The 16,825-nt window shown below is 37.7% G+C and overlaps 2 protein-coding genes and 1 pseudogene across 2 annotated transcripts in view; 2 read left to right on the forward strand and 1 right to left on the reverse strand.

Moving 5' to 3' along the window:
* Positions 1-2,603: 2,603 nt before the first annotated feature.
* Positions 2,604-16,687, reverse strand: THAP10 (THAP domain containing 10). Its single transcript, XM_023753165.1, is given in 6 exon segments — positions 2,604-2,685; positions 2,687-2,797; positions 2,908-3,016; positions 3,019-3,054; positions 16,030-16,297; positions 16,502-16,687. Coding segments are annotated over 6 exon segments (792 nt in total).
* Positions 6,017-6,375, forward strand: LOC102422067 (annotated as a pseudogene).
* Positions 16,605-16,825, forward strand: part of LRRC49 (leucine rich repeat containing 49) — a 170,716-nt gene continuing 170,495 nt past the window's right edge. The window contains 1 exon segment of the mRNA XM_023753166.1: positions 16,605-16,733. Within this exon segment, the coding sequence (XP_023608934.1) occupies positions 16,686-16,733 (48 nt within the window). The 5' untranslated portion in view covers positions 16,605-16,685.

Here is a 16,825-nt window from a genome sequence, read left to right on the forward strand (position 1 = left end):
ATCCAAGTCAAGTCTCTGTCCATCATCATGTATCCCTCCTACTCCCTGCTCCCCCCGCCCCTGGAATTACCACACTGTCATCCATGTCCATGAGTTCTTTTTATTTTTATTTATTTTTTGCTCAACCCCCCCCCCCCACTCCCACTCTCCTCACTCCACCTCCTCACACAGCTGTCTGCCTGCTCTATATCTATGAATCTGTCTATTTTGCTTGTTAGTACATTTTGTTCACTAGATTCCACATGAAATCATATGGGACTTGTCTTTCTCTGATTGGCTTATTTCACTTAGCATAATGCCCTCCAGGCCCATACATGCTGTTGCAAAGGGGAAGATTTCCTTCTTTTTTACCACTGAGTAGTACATTTACACAATGAAATACTACTGGGCCATGAAAAAGAAGGAAATCTTACCCTTTGCGACAGCTTGGATGGACCTGAAGAACATTATCCTATCACTTCTTAAAGAGCCATTACAACTTTGCCTCTTTTATAAAGCCTACCTTAAAAAACTACAGAATTTATTGTGTGTACTGGTCCTTTTGACAATAAGCATGTTTTGCCTTTTGCTTTAGTCAACTGTATAAAAGGTATAAATTACATGGCAACTACAACTGTATGTACCAATGTAATCATCATCACCTTCAAGATATAAAACATGCCCATCACCCCCAACATTTCCTTCTGCCCCTTTGCACATAGTGTTCCCCTGCCCTAGTCCAAGGAAACCACTGATTTTCTTCATTACTATAGATTAACTTTTTCTTTTCTGGAATTTCATGCAAACGAAAACATGGAGTATGTATTTCTATCTGAGTCTGGATTTTTTCACTCAACATAATGGTTTCAAAAACTCATTCATGTTGTTATATGTGTGTTTGTTCTGTTTTATTACTGAAGAGAATTGCATTGTGCTTTTTGTTTGTTTAATTTTGTATGGTTTCAGTTGTACAATATTATTTGCTTATTCATTCACCTGTTGATGAACATTTGGGTTGTGTGGGGAGCCGGCACGTCCATGGCATACTCAGCCCCAGGGCGCCTTATGTGCCATGCCAGCTCAACCTGGTTCAGTGACCCTGAGTGGGAGCGGTGAAAGGATTAAGAAAAGAGACAAGAGAAGGAAAGCTGGGTCTCAGTGGGACGCTGCTTCTCTGAGAGACAGCGCCAGTGCCCACAAGCCGTGTCTTTATTTTATAGCAGATGCCACGAGGCAAAGTAAGGCCGTGATCAAGATGTTTACAACATTCTCGTGAGTTTCACTCCTACTCAACTACATGCACCTGAACTCTATCAAGCCTACATCACTCAGGCACGTGGGGCCACGTGTTCGGACCATAGGTTCAAGCTTACTACTATAGCTGTTGGCTATAATTGTGCTGGGAGGGCTCTGCTCGCCAAGCTGGGACTTGCACGTGGCAATGAGAGGACTGTGCCCTCTCATCAGTCCAAGGCTTGAACCTGTCCAAAACACTGTAGCCGCGTCCCATAGGGTTGTGTTTAGATTTTGGCTCTTATGAACATTGTGTAAAAGTCTTTGTGTGACTATATGTTTTAATTTCTCTTGAATAAATACCTATGAGTGTAATTGCATGGTTGAATGATGTGGGTCTCCTATCTTTATACAATTTGACAAACTGTTTCCAAAGTAGTTATATCATTTTACATTCCCACCAGCCATGAATGAGTTTCAGTTGCTCTTTCTTTTTCTAACACTTGTTTATTCTAAATCCTTTGCATTTCTATATTGTAAATGGTATTGCTTTTTAATTTCACTTTATAATTGTTGATTGTTAGCATATAAAAATACAGTTGATTTTTCTACATTGACTTTACTAAACTCCCTTATTGGTTCTAGAAGATTTTGTAAATTCCATAGGCATTCTGTGTACATGATCATGACATCTATAGAAAAACGACAGATTATATCTTCCTTTTAAACTTCTATGCATTTTTGCCCTTACTACACTAATTAGGATCTATAATACAATGTTAAATAAAAGTATTGAAGAATGGACATCCTTGCCTTGTTCCTAATTTTAGATATAAAACTTTCAGCCCTTGAACATTAACTATAATATAATTGGTACATGCTTTATGGCTGAAATTCATCATGTTGAGAAGATAAGTTCCCTTCTATTCCTATTTTGCTGAGAATTTTTTTTTTATCATGAATGGATGTTGATTTTTGTCAACTATTCTTTCTAAATCTAATAAGATTATCATAGGATTTGTATACTTTATTCTTTTAGTTCGTGAATTGAATTGATTGATTTTTTAATTTGAAGCTAATCTTGTATTACCTGAACTAAACTATACTTGGACATATAGTATCATTGGCAAGTATATGGTTTTATTTTATAACTGGATTTTCACCAAAAAGATAAAAAGAATAAGAAAGCGAAAGAGGGAGTTCGGGGTTGTGGACAGGATTATCTTCATTATTTTGGCAGGCAGGTAAAATTTTGCATAGAGCTAAACATATTTTGCTGATACTCAACTGTCAAGTTAACTGGAAGTGACAGATTTGCAAAAGCAAAGAGATAAGTATATGAGTCAAGATTTGAAAACCTATAGCACATCAAATCATTTGATGTTGTGTTTTTAACTGGTCTCTTCTTTCACTTGCTTAGCTATATAAGACAATTTATTCTGTTCACTCTTGATGTCCAAGGCTGAATCTGTCTGAGTCATTGGAGTAAATGCCAAAGATAGAGGAAGTTCTAGACTATAATTCATCAGCCTGACTAGTTGCATTACACAGAAGTTTCCCAAACACTTTCACTTTGGCCTGAATACTGGAAAGAGAATAAATTATCAATGAGTTTGACTTTGCTTTTCACATATCTTCCATATACAAAAGATCAATTCAACTGATCAGTTAATTGAAGAGTCAAAACATACCCACACTACGGTGAGGACCCTTTTCAGAGAAATCTGTTTGCTTTTATGCACTGAGCCTTCTTCACAGTGAATAGGTGCTGAAGTGACATCATTTAATAGATTATCAACATGTATTGTGTTTGTACAACTTCATTTTCAAATGCAATCCAAAAATGTAAGTCATAGGAGAATTATATTAAAGGTAAACTTATATAGTTCTATCTTTCCAAAAGTTTCAAGTAGTAAAAGAGTATAGATAATACTTTTCAAGATCACATCAGGATGGCTGGAATTAGAACTTAGGCAAACTGGCTCCATAGTCCAAGTTCTTAAGGACTCTTCCATACTGTTCTTTACCATTTCTAAACCATAAATTGCTAAACATTCTGGTCAAGCAGAAATCTATAAACTATTAATCTCTTTGCTTACAACCATTATTTTTTCTAAATCAACAGCTGACTATGGTAATGTTACTAATATTAAATTATTAGATATCAGAGCTTTAGCACTATTTTAGAAAACCCAATCATTGGTCCTTTATACCTTACAGAGAAATACATAATAAGATAATAAGATTGGCTATAGTGTTTTTATACTTCCCTGAGGAAAATTACAATGTGAAATGGAAATTTTGATTTGTGGTAGAAGTGATAGAGAGGATGAGGATTTGGAAACTTAGAAAGTAACATAAGACTAAGTACCTATAGATTATGTGGAAGAGGCTAAGAAAATACATCTAAAAAATATAAGAGGGCCTGAGAGAAGAAAAAATAAGAAGTGATAGAAAATTAAAACAAAATTATAGTGCTTTGCAATGTTACCCATGGTTCTGGTTCAACTGTCTTCAGACCACTGGAAAAATATTTTATTGGCATCTTTGGTTGTTGTAACACAGGCTATTAATACGCAAGTTAAAAAAAACCCTATGAAGAAACTTTTGTAAAGAGTTCCTTTGTACCATGAATAATTATATCTGATATTATTAAAGACTTAAAAAATTATCTTATCTTTATTTGTGTTTATAAAATTATGACTAATATCCACTGACTATGTCTACATCTAAGCCAAGCATTTTAAAGTCTAGAATATGCATGTCTATCTTTACAGAACAGATGTATGCCCAACAAAAAGGAGTTTTAGTAATTTAATTAGATTTTAAAAAATTAATTTTTGTTGCCTAAATAACAATACATTTTATCACTGAGAAGAGAATTTACACTATACAGAGAAGCGAAAAACAAACAAAAAACTCCACACAAACAAAAAAACAAAAACCTAAAAAATCAGTCATAATCTCATCATGCACAGCTAACAACATTATATTTTGGTATACTTTCTGTCATTATCTATGCATTTAAATAATTTGGACTCATGTATTTTATAATATAGTTTCTCCTTTAATATATCATGTTTTAATGTTACTAAATATCCTACATCATGATTTTATGGCTTCAAACACTTTATTGTACAGATATACAGTAATTTATTAAAACCATATTATTGGAAATATTTTTTTATTTTATTAAATTCATTGGGTGACATTGGTCAACATGAACATATAGGTTTCAGATGTGGGTTTCTATGTTACAAGATCTGTATACTGCATGATGTACTCACTACCCAAAGTAAAATCTTCTCTTGTCACTATATATTAGGACTCTCTTCTCCCCTCACCCCCTTCCTTCTGGCAACCACCCACCACACTGCTGTTTGTGTTCATGGGTTTCAGTTTTATATCCTACATATGAATGAAATCATGTGGTTCTTACCTTTTTTCTGACTGACTTATTTCACTTAGCATAATTTAAATATTCTAATTTAAATATTCTAAAAGTCTATCCATGTTGTTGCAAATCATTCTATTTCATCCTTTCTTATGGCTGAGTAGTATTCCGTTGTGTATATGTACCACATCTTCTTTATCCAGTCCTCTAACGCAGGACACTTTGGTTGTTTCCATGTCTTGCCTACTGTGAATAATGCTGCAATGAACATAGGGGTGTATATATCTTTGGAAATACATTATTTTGAGGTTTTTGGGTATATATGCAGGAGAAGAATTACTGGGTCGTATGGTGGCTCTATTCTCAATTTTTTGAGGAATCACCATACTGTTTTTCGTAGTGGTTGTACCACTCTACATTCCCACCAGCAGTGGATAATATTTTCCCTTTTTTCCACAACCTCTCTAACATTTGTTATTGCTTGTCTTGTTGACAATGGCCACTCTAACTGGAGTGAGGTGGTATCTCATTGTAGTTTTGGTATGCATTTCCCTAATTGCCAGTGAGGTTGAATATTTTTTCATATATGTATTGGCTGTTTGTATGTATTATTGGGAGAGGTGTATTTTCAGGTCCTCTGCCCACTTTTTTTTATTGGGTTGTTTGTTTGGTGTTGAGGTTTATGAGTTCTTTATATATTTTGGAAATTAAACCTTTGCCAGAGCTACTGTTTGCAAATATCATCTCTCATCTGGTTAGCTGCTTCTTTGTTTTGTTGTCAGTTTCTTTTGCTGTGCAGAAGCTTTTTAGTTTGATATAGTCCCATTCATTTATATTTGTCTTTACTTCCCTTGCCTTTGGGGGCAAGTTCATAAGATGTTCTCTACAACCCAGGTCCATAAGTCTGGTACCTATATTTTCTTCTATGTAACTTATTGTTTTGGGTCTTATATTTAGGTCTTTGATCCATTTTGAATTAATTTTTGTACATGAGGACAAACTGTAATCCAGTTTCATTTGTTTGCATGTGGCTTTCTTGTTATCCCAGCACCATTTATTGAGGAGACTACCTTTACTCCATTGTGTATTTCTGGCTCTTTTGTTGAAAATTATCTGTGGTTTTATAGTTGGGCTCTCTATTCTGTTCCATTGGTCTCTGTGTTTGTTTCTCTGCCAATACCATACTGTTTTGATTATTGTAGCTCTGTTGTATAATTTGAAGTCAGGTAGCATGATACTTCCAGCTTTGTTCTTTTTTTCCTCAGGATTCCTTTGACTATTCAGGATCTTTTGTGGTTCCATACAAATCTGAAAGATTTCTCATCATATTTCTTTAAAAAATGACATTGGGGCTTCCACTTCCTTCTCTCTCTCCTCCATCGAGGTGCGTGTGTTTGCTTCTCCTTCACCATGTCTTCCCACAAGATTTTCAGGATCAGGAGGTTCCTGGCCAAGAAACAAAAGCAGAATTGGCCCATTCCCCAATGGATTCAGATGAAAACTGGTAATAAAATCAGTTACAACTCGAAGAGGAGACATTGGAGAAGAACCAAACTGGGTCTATGAGAAATCACACATGAGAGATGACTCACATATTTATGCTGTATCCAGGTTGCCTACACCTTTAAATGATTGAAAAGATGCTACTGTCTGGACAGTTGGGGCATTTTAATTGGAAAATTAATGGACTTGTGATTTTGCTCTGTTGATTTTTTTCCCCTGCAATAGTAGGTTGGTTCAGTAATAAATGTGTGAGACCATTTAAAAAAAATGACATTGGGATTTTGAAAAGGATTGCATTAAATCTGTATAGTGTTTTGGGTAATATAGCCCGAAGTTATAGGGGCTTATCTCCACAGCATTGGAACCCTGTGCTGAGGAGTCTGGTGTGGGGCTGGGACCCCTTGCTCCTCACAGAAGGCCTCTGCAGCATAGATATTCCCCCTGATTAAAACAACAACAACAACAATACACGTGGGTATTGATCCAGCCCATTCTGCACCTCTGCCCCTCCTACCAGCCTTGCTTTCTTCTTTAATTCTCTAGTTGTAGGGCTTCCATTTAGCCAGAATCAAGGCAGTTCTGAATGATAATTATTTTGTATTTTAGTTGTAATTTTGATGTGTTGCAGTTGATTTCGAATTTTAAGGCATTGTGGTCAGAGAATAAGCTTGGTATGATTTCAATCCCTTTCAATTTATTGAGGCTAGTTTTGTGACCCAACATATGGTCTGTCCTTGAGACAGTGTTTAATGTGCAGTGGATAAGAATGTATAATCTGATGTTCTGGGATGAAAAGTTCTGTAAATGTCAATTATGTCCATTTGGTCTAGTGTTTCATTTAAGGCTGCTATTTCTTTATTGATTTTCTGTTTGTTTGATCTGTCTAGAGCTGTCAATGAAGTAGTAAGGTACCCAACTATGATTGTGTTTTATCTGTCCTACCTTTAATTCTGTGAGTAGCTGTTTTATATATTTTGGTGTTCCTTGGTTGGGTGCATATATACTATTAAGAAGTGTTATGTTTTCTTGATGCAGTGTTCCCTTTATCATTATAAAGTGTCCATTTTTGTCTCTTATTATGTTTGTTATCTTGAAATCTATTTTGTCAGATATAAGTATGGCTACATTTGCTTTTCTGTGGATATTATTTGCTAGGGGAATAATTTCCCACCCTCTTACATTGAATCTACTTTTGTCTTTGCAACTTAAATGTGTCTCTTGTAGGCAGCATATGGTTGGGTTTTGTTTTTTGATCCACTCTGCTCCTCTGTGCCTCTTTATTGGTGAGTTCAGACCATTTACATTTAGGGTAATTATTGATGTGTGAGGATTTCCTATAGCCATTTTATCTTTTTTTTTCTGGTAGTTCTTTTCCTTTGTGTTTCTGTTGTTGTTTTGTTTGGTGGTATTCCATACTTCTTTCTTCTGTTTCCTTTTTTTTTTTTTAATACAAAATGCCTTGGAGAGGGCCTCTTTGGATTGAGGTAACTAGTTGTTCTATTTGCTTCTTGGATTTAAGGATCTAGTTCTCTCCATAGGTTTTGGAAGTTCTCATCCACTATTTGTTTGAATAGACTCTCTGATTCATGCTCCCTGTCCTCCTCTTCTGGAATGCCTATAATTCTAATTTAAAGGATAATTTTGCTGGATATATTATTCGTGGCTGGTAATTTCTCTCTTTCAGGTATTTGAAAGAATTATCTGAAAAAAATGGCACTCTGATTAAACTGCATTTTACAGCCTGCAGGACACCTTGGACTAGCTTGGTTTTACTCTAGATTTCACTGTCATCCCACCCAGCTTGTTCCTGCACCAACATGCAAGTTTTTTCCCTTCCCTGCCAGCCAGACAGGCAGATGGGAGAGGCAGGTGTGGCCTTCTGCCTCTTCCATAAGACAGTACAGCCTTGCTTTTTTGATGGAGTCAGATAGTTCTTGCAGAACTCTTTCATTTTTCTTTATGCTCAGTTTTTCTCTTCTTCCCTCTGTGTCATTTCTAGATTCCTATATTTGATATCACAAATTCCTTCCTCCATCTATGCTCAGTATTTCATGCTTAATCTCCTTAATTACATACTTCATTTCTAGGATTTCTGGTTGGTTCTTTTTAAAGGTTTCAATCTCTTTGGTAAAGTACTCATTTTGTTCATTGATTTGTTTTCTGAGTGCATTGAATTGCCTATTTTCTCGCATCTTGTTGAGTATTTTCAGAACTGCAATCTTGAAATCTTTGTCATTTATATCACATATTTCCTTGTGTTCCAGCTTGCTTTCTGGAGATTTTTTCATTTTCTTTCTGATCATCCTTGTTACTGTGATTATTTATGGTATTTGCTATTCTCCTTTGCCTTTGCATTTATCTCTGAAGAGCTCTTTCTACCATTTTCCAGTAGATGGTGCTGAATTGCAAGATTCTTTAATCTCTGATCTCCTAGTCTTAGGGGTGGGGTTTGTTTTGCTTTCACTATAATGGCAACCCCTGACCTCCGTGGGGTTCCACCCCAAGCACCCATCCTAGGGATCAGTCACAGATGGAAACAGCAGTTCTACTGCAATAGCTCTTGGTTTCCAGATGATATGCTCCTGGACCCAACTCCAAAGGCAATGAATGGGAAGCGAGTTTTGGGAGTCCAAGCGGTGGCAGGGCTCTGTGGTTCCATTTCTTTGTTTGAAACTTCACTGCTGCCCCAACAAGGTAGAAGCCCATGCTCTGTCAGGTGTCTGCTGACTCAGATACTATTCACTCCCTTGGCTGTTTGCCCTGCTGGGTGGTCCCTGCCCTGCTCCCCCCACTCACCACCACCAGCTCTTTGTTCCTCCCAGCCAAAGGAAGCACCTGCTACCCCATCTCTCTTCCCTCTCCTGGCAGGCTGAGCCAGGAGCTCCGGACTGCAGGGCTGTGTCTGCAGGCCGTCTGCAATTTCCTCCCTCCTTGTCTTCCTGCTTATTCCTGGTTGCCCACCTTTAGATGTTCAAATGCGTGGATCTCTCAGGCATGTGTCTGTGTTGAGCAAGGATTTATTGTTGAATTATAGTTGGTTCATGTTGCAATTTCAGGGAGAGAGGATAAGGGGCTCTCGCACTCTGCCATTCTTTTGATGTCCTAATGGAAATCTTTGTGTATATATATATCTCATTACTTCTTCATAGTAAAAGGTTAAGAAGCAGAATTTCCAGGAATGTATTACTTAACTGGAACATGAGTCAAAAGAAAATATTTAGCGTGAGGCTAAGAGAGCCAAAAGGATGGAAAATATAGAAAGGACCACAAGAGAAATAGTGGATAAGATGAAAAAGTCTAATTTATAATTTTAATTGTAGTCCCAGAGGAAAAGAGAAAGAAAATGGCATAAAAGCAATATTTGAACAAATAAACTTTACCAAATTCTCAGATGTTATTAAAATAAAAATTTTATCAGAATAAAAATAAAGGAAACCATAACTATGCACATTATAGTAAAACTGAAAACCACAGAGAAAAACTTAGGGGCAGCCAGAGGACTAAAGATACATTTCCTTCAAAGGGGCAACCATAAGACAGAATAATGCCTAAACCCTTAAGGATACAGAAAGATTGAAAGTAAAATGATGCAAAAAAATAAAAAAATAAAAACGGGAAAAAAAAGAGAAAGTAAAATGATGCGAAAATATGTACTATGCCAACACTAACTAAAGAAAGCTGGAATCACTATATTAGTGTTACATAACTAATAACATAGCTTCAAAATATATAACAAAAACTGTTAGAATTATAAGACTACATATGTAAGTTCAAAATCACAGAGGAAGATTTTTAACATACCTCTTTCAGTAACTAATACAATAAGTAGACAAAAATTCCATAAGGATATAGGAAATTTAAACAACACGATTGACCAACATATGGAGCATTGTACCAAACTGCAGAACACACATACACATCTCAAGTACATATGGAACATTTATGAAAGCAGACCTATGTTAGGCCTAACACAGCTTTCATAAATTTCAAAGATTAAGTCCATCTGTGGCATATTATCTGGCCACAATGTAATGGATCTCGAAATCTACAACAAAAATGTTACTCCAAAATGCCTGTATGTTTGGAAAATGTAAAATATACTTTTAATACCTCATGAGCAAAAGATAAGATGACATTGAAACATAAAGATAGGTAGAAGATATTTTACAAAGAATGAAAAACATTCTATATCTAAAACTTGTAGGATTCAGTTAATGCCTGATTAGAAGGAAATTATAGTCTTAAAATGTACATAATAGTATAGGAAAATTATTTAGGCTTGATTAATTTAGACTAGAATCATTGACATCATGCAAAATGTATTACACAAAATATTTCTAACATGTACCCATTTCAAGAGTCAGTTTTTCCCTATCTATCTCATTCTACTGAATCCTGCATCTGGGAAGTAAGATCATAAAACAGCTGCACCATCTGCCATTCATTATGAAAATTCTGAAAATGATCTCATTTAACTTCTCAAGAAGTTAAGGAAGAATAGTAAATAAAGATTCAAAAAATAGAGGGACTAAGGGTGAACTGTAATGTAAACTATGGACTTTGGGTGATGTTGGGTCCATGTAGGTTCATCAATTGTAACAAAGTATCACACTGGTGGGGGATGTTGATAATGGAGAGGCTGTGCATATGTGAGAGCAGGGAGTATATGGGAAGTCTCCTTACCTTCCCCTCAATTTTGCTAGGAACCTAAGCAAAACCATTCTAAAAATAATCTTAAAATAGTTTTTAAAATACTAAAAATCTTTTAAAAAAATGTAAGGAGTTGGTCAAAATAGAAAATATTTGGTAATTCAATGTCTTGTCTTCACATAAGCAAGTTAGTTATCCTTAAGGTATTCTTTGTGCGAAATGCCTCATCTGAATATGTAAAAATATGCTAGTATTTAAGTTTTCACTTTTTAACAAGTTTGATTAATTAAAAAACAGATGTGAAAAGACCTGTTAATCATTTAGCTCAGTAATTATAAATACAACTTATCAATTAAAAAATAAAGCTTAAAAAACTTAATGGGAAGGAAATAATAATAGAAATAAATGAAAAAGAAAAATATACCAGAGAAAAGACTAACAAAGCAAAGTTCATTCTTTAAAAATATTAATAACAATGGTTATATACCTGGTGAAGCAGATCAAGAAAAGAACAAAAAAGCAAAAATTAATATAGATCACACAGAATTTTTAAAGATAAAAAATTATCATGAACAATTTTGTCAATATATTTGAAAATTTAGATTAAACTGACACATCTTTAGACAAAGAAAATTTATCAAAATATGAAAAAAACTATAACTACTAAAGAAATTGGATCCATCATTAAAAATCTTTCCACAAGGAAAACTCCAGGACTAGGTGCTATTGTCAGTGAATTCTACCAAAAATTAATACTACATTTATTAATACTACATTTATCATAGTGAATATATGATGCCAATTTATAGAAACTTTCCCAGAGATATTAAAAGAGGGAACAACTCCAAATTGGCCAGCATAATCTTGATACTGAAACCCATTTTACTCATGAACACTGACGTAAAAATTCTAAATAAAATATTAGCAAATCTGATTAAGCAATGTATAAAAATAATAACACACCTTGACCAAACTGGGTTTTCTTCAGCCATGCACGTTTGATTGTATATTTCAAAACCAGAGAATGTAATTCACCACATTAACAGAATGTCAACCCATAGTCTTTGGTGCCACTTCAAATGCCAACAGGAATCCCCAATTTGGGGTGCAGTGAAGAAGGAAACTTTATTTTGCACAAACGGCTCAACCGTAATACAAGATGGCTGTGAAAACAACACTGCTGTGGAACAGCTCCATAGTGTTACAGCATGGCAATGAAAAAAAAGGCTGTGAGGCAGCCCTGGGGCCAGGCCCCTCTTTAGCTAGGCAGCTCCATGATGGCCACTCTGCTCTGCCTAGCTTCACATCCCACATGATCTATTCTGCTCTGCCACTGTCTGCTCCTGGGAAATACAATCTTCTGTCTCCCTGTTAAGTGCACTCTTGGAGCCAAAGTGGGGCTGGCTTAGATAGAAGTTCCCATCCCTGGTCCCTGATTGGTCAGAATAGAGTCACTCTGATTGGTCAGAGTTGTGCAGACCCAATTGAATGGGGAAAGCCATCAGTTTTATTGGTTGAAATAGGACTCCAGGAACTCTTTTAAAAGGGCTGGCTCAGATGGTAGAAACAGTGCAGGCAGGCTAGCTAGCGCAGAAGTTTCCTGGTAGTGCAGTTTGCATGAGGCCCCAGTGCAGAAATGGCTGCGAGGCTCTATTTTATTTTATTTTTTTTTTACTTTTTTTTTTTTTACTTTTTTTTTTTATTGCTTAAAGTATTATAAAGGGTATTACATATGTGTCCTTTTTTTTATTTTTTTATTTGAGCTCAGTTAGCCACCAGGAATCCTTCTTAATAGGTGTGTTTTTTTTCAGGGTTCACAAGAATAATAATATATATGATCATTAATAGATTCAGGAAAAACACTTGATAAAATTCAACATCATTTGTGATTGAAATCTGTAGCAACAACTAGGAATAGAAAACATTTTTTTTTTTATGGTAAAGAACAGCTACAAAAAGAAACTAGAAAAATCTTATTAAATAGTGAAATGTTAAAGGCTTTCCCTCTGAAAATAGCAATGAGGAGTCCCCATCACCTCGTCTGTTCCACACACTGTACTACTGGAGGTTCGGGCAACAGGAAGAATAAGAAAGAAAAGCATAAAAAACAAACAAAGGAGACATCTGTAATACTTTCAACAATTTTTAAAAAAGAAATAAAAACACAGGCAGCAAAAACTATTTGAGAATTTTTTATACATATAGAAAATCCAAAAGAATCTTCAAATTATTGGAGTAAGATTTTTAGATATAAGGGCAACAACAAAAATCAAGTTATCTATATACATTTATAGAAAAGAAAATTTTAAATACTATTTAAAATAGCAAATTCTAATAGAATAAATCTAATGAACAGTATACCAGACCTCTATGTAGAATGCCATGAAATGTTTTTAAGGGAAATGTAAAAACCCAAATAAATGGATACACTGTCCATAGATGGGAAAAAACAGTATTGTCAATATGCCCTTTCTCCGCACATTCATTTAATCCAATGCAGTTCCTATCAAACTTCCACAGGTAATTTGTGGAAATTGATGAACCACATATATATGGAAAATTAAAGGGCCCAAAATAGCCAAGACATCCACGAAGATGAACAAAGTAAGAATTAATCAACTCATATTAATTCTTACTATAAGCTCTTGTACTTAAGGCATTGTGACAGGCAAACAGATAAACAGAACAGAATTTAAAAATGTGGAAACAGCCCTGGCCAATTTCTCAGTGGTTAGAGCATTGGTCCATGGACTAAAGGGTCACAAGTTCAATTCCCTGTCAAGGGCACATACCTCGGTTGTGGACTCCATCCCCCACAGGCTCCAATCTGGGCAGTAGGCCAGTCCTCTCACATCTGCTTCCTTCTCCCTCTTCTCCCTCCCCTCCACTCTCTAAAAACATCAATGGAAAAAATATCCTCAGGTGAGGATTAAAAAAAAAATTGGAGTATATAGAACCTTGATTTATGACAAAGTTGACACTGTAGGGCAATGAGGAAATGCTAGTCTTCTCCTCCTTGCCTCTCCAAATATATTAATGTAATATGGATTGTTAGAAATGTTGGCTGGATATACTTAATTGAAAAATAGATTTGTTATCTTCTATGGATATGTCAACAGCCTTTGCTATTTTATAAAATCTTTGGTTGTTTCATTAGCCTGGCTTTTTCTCCCAATTTTTGACTAGATGGTATTATTATGGGAAGAAAAATGGTGTAAGAATGTGTGACACATGTTTAATATTTATCTATCTTACTATATATTTATCTAAATATAGATGCACATAAATATGCTTGGGTAAAGACAGTGATGGTGGATAGGTGGTTCAAGGTAAGGACAAATGTCTTGAGTGGCATATAGCGTGGTGAGAAGGGAAAGTGGCAGATAATTGAAAATTCTATTATACTACAAAAATTGTTCTACTAGTCACATAATCATTCCATAAATATTTATTGAATTCCTTAAATTTACAAAACATTGTTCTAGGTACTGGCAATATAATAATGCACAAATAAGACATGATCCCTGCTCTCATGGAGCGTACATTCTAATGTGAGGAACAAACTACACAGTTATTTCATTGTTGTGATGAATATAATGAAGTCTATGTGCTATTGAAGCATATATCGTACATACAAAATGGAAGCATATGTTAGGATATCAAAGGGGAAGGATGCTTGAGTTAGTTTTTAAATAAAAGGACTTAATTGATGATGATGGGGAATGGGAGGGGCATAATTCCAGGGTATTACATGAAGCAACTGACTGGTACGTAGTGAGCAACAAGGACAGTGGCCTTGGATAGAACTGGTGTGGTAGGGAGGGACAAAAAGCACCCAAGGACTTGTCTATTGGGTTAATAATTTTGTTCTTTATCCTAATATTGGCAGGATGCCATTAAAGAAAGGATCTTAAGCAACCACACCAATGCAGAAAGCAAGTTGGTATTGCAGAAAGAGTTTTGGTCTGGCAATCAGACCTAGAGCAAGGATTATAGGCCTTTGAGGAAATTATTGGCCTCCTGGAGTGACTTCCTCCTGCCTAAACTATGAATTTGGACTAGATGAACACTAAGGTTTCCTTCAGCTCAAATTCTACATTTCTGTATATTCAAAGCCAAAATGTCAGTTAAAAAGAACTTAAACATATACATACATGCATATACCAAGGGTACAGACAATAGTGTGATGAAGGCCTGGAGTGGGGCAGGGGCTGGGTAGAGGAGGGCAAAGGGTGGGAAAATGGGGGACATCTGTAATATTGTCAACAATAAATATTAACAATAAATTACAAAAACATACAGTACATTTTAAAAACATTTTAAAGTAAAAAAGATTAAGTTATAGTTGACATACAATATCATATTGGTTTCAGGCATACAACATAGTGATTAAACATTTATACTAGTATAACTTATGAAATGATCACCCCCTAAGTCTAGTACCCATCTGACACACTGGTCATGTTTTGGTGAACTCTTCCCATGTGTAGAAAAGAATAACGTTTAGATCCAATTAAGAATCATAATTTAATCTACACAATGGGATAGGGCTGAAGTTTCATTGTCTCAAAGAAGGCTGGGCAGTCTTTAAGAAGGGAAGTGGGGAAGAAGATGGTAGTGACCAGATGGCTTGTAAGGACAAAGGCAGCAGGCAGACGCAGGCAGATGGGTGAAGCTCACCTTAGTAGGATCATTTAACTTAAAGGCAGCTCGTGGCAAAGGAAGTTTAAGAGAAGGAAGGGATTATCAGCAATCCGCTTCCCCACCATTTTGAGGCGTACAATTGGCATTTCCTCAAGTTTGTGTCTTGCTTAATGTTTTGCAAAAACAGTATCGAGCACCCCATTCCTTGAGATTTGCTCAAATAAAACTATAAAAACCCTGGAGCCCAGGGGAAGACGCCTTTACAATCTGAAGGACCACAGTGTTGGCTGGTGTGGGTTTTGAGGGAGGAGTAAGTGGAATGAACTGTAATTCCCACGTGTTAAAGCTAAAGAGAATCTCGGCGATCGCCTTCAAAGCACACTCTTCATTTTACATAGAGGACACCCGACACCGTAGAGACGAGTGATTTCCCACGCGGAGGCGCCTGCCCACCGTCCGAGGGTCTCTCCAGCAGCCGCGGTGGCCCGGCCAGCCCCTCCCCGGTGAAGCCGCAGCCCTCCCCCGGCCGGGGCAAACCGGGAGGCTGGACGCGGCGGCCTGGAGTACCCGCCTGCCCGGGCTCCCGTCCTTCTCAGGGCCGGCCCGCCGTGGCCCCCTCTGGTTACCCCCGTAGGTGCTGGGGAGGCTCAGGGGCGCCGGGCGGGACACGGCGCCCGCCACCAGCCGCAGGCGCTGGGCGAATCGCAGGTTCTTCTGAATCACCGAAGAGACGTCTCAACAGGCGGGAGCGCAGTGGTCAGCGCAGACCACAAGGTCACCCCCCGGCCAGTGGGCGCGGCGGCCCCGCGCGGCCGGTCCTCGGGGAAGCGGAACCACGGCCGGCACGGAGGCGGCCTGGCGCGGGGAAGCCGGGGTTCCGCGCGTTTCCTTCCCCTACCTCCGGCCACCGGGAGAGTCGAACTGGGGCCCCAAGTGGGGGAGCGCTGGCCCTGGGACACCTTCCTCCTCCTCCTCCTCCTCCCGCGGTCGCGGCGGGAGAGCAGGTGGCCACCCGCACAGGATACTTGGCTCCGCGCGGGGCGAGCAGAGGTGGGCCCTGAGGAGGCCTGGACCGGAAGCGGTGGCTGTCATAGCTACCGGGGGTCCAACCGGCCCCGCCCCCACAAACCGCAGATTTGGGAGAGGACCAGACCGGAAATCGTTGTTTCCATAGTAACCCCTGAGCGGGTTGCCTGGGAGCTGACCCGTTTTGGTCTCTTTGAATCTCTGCTGTAGCGTCATTTCTAATGCAGATCCAACAGATCCTGGACTGACTCCTGCCATGATTCCCGGGAAATTCCGCTCTGTTTCTGGCCGGGCTACGAACAACGTAGGTTGGGTGTCCTCCTTTCCCTTCTTTCCATTCGCATCGTCCTTTCTGTGGCGTCTTTGTCCTGGTGATGTGTGATCCGGGCTAGGATG

This window comes from Myotis lucifugus, unplaced genomic scaffold (assembly GCF_000147115.1).
Source record: "Myotis lucifugus unplaced genomic scaffold, Myoluc2.0 scaffold_41, whole genome shotgun sequence".
In the NCBI taxonomy this organism is placed as follows: domain Eukaryota; kingdom Metazoa; phylum Chordata; class Mammalia; order Chiroptera; family Vespertilionidae; genus Myotis; species Myotis lucifugus.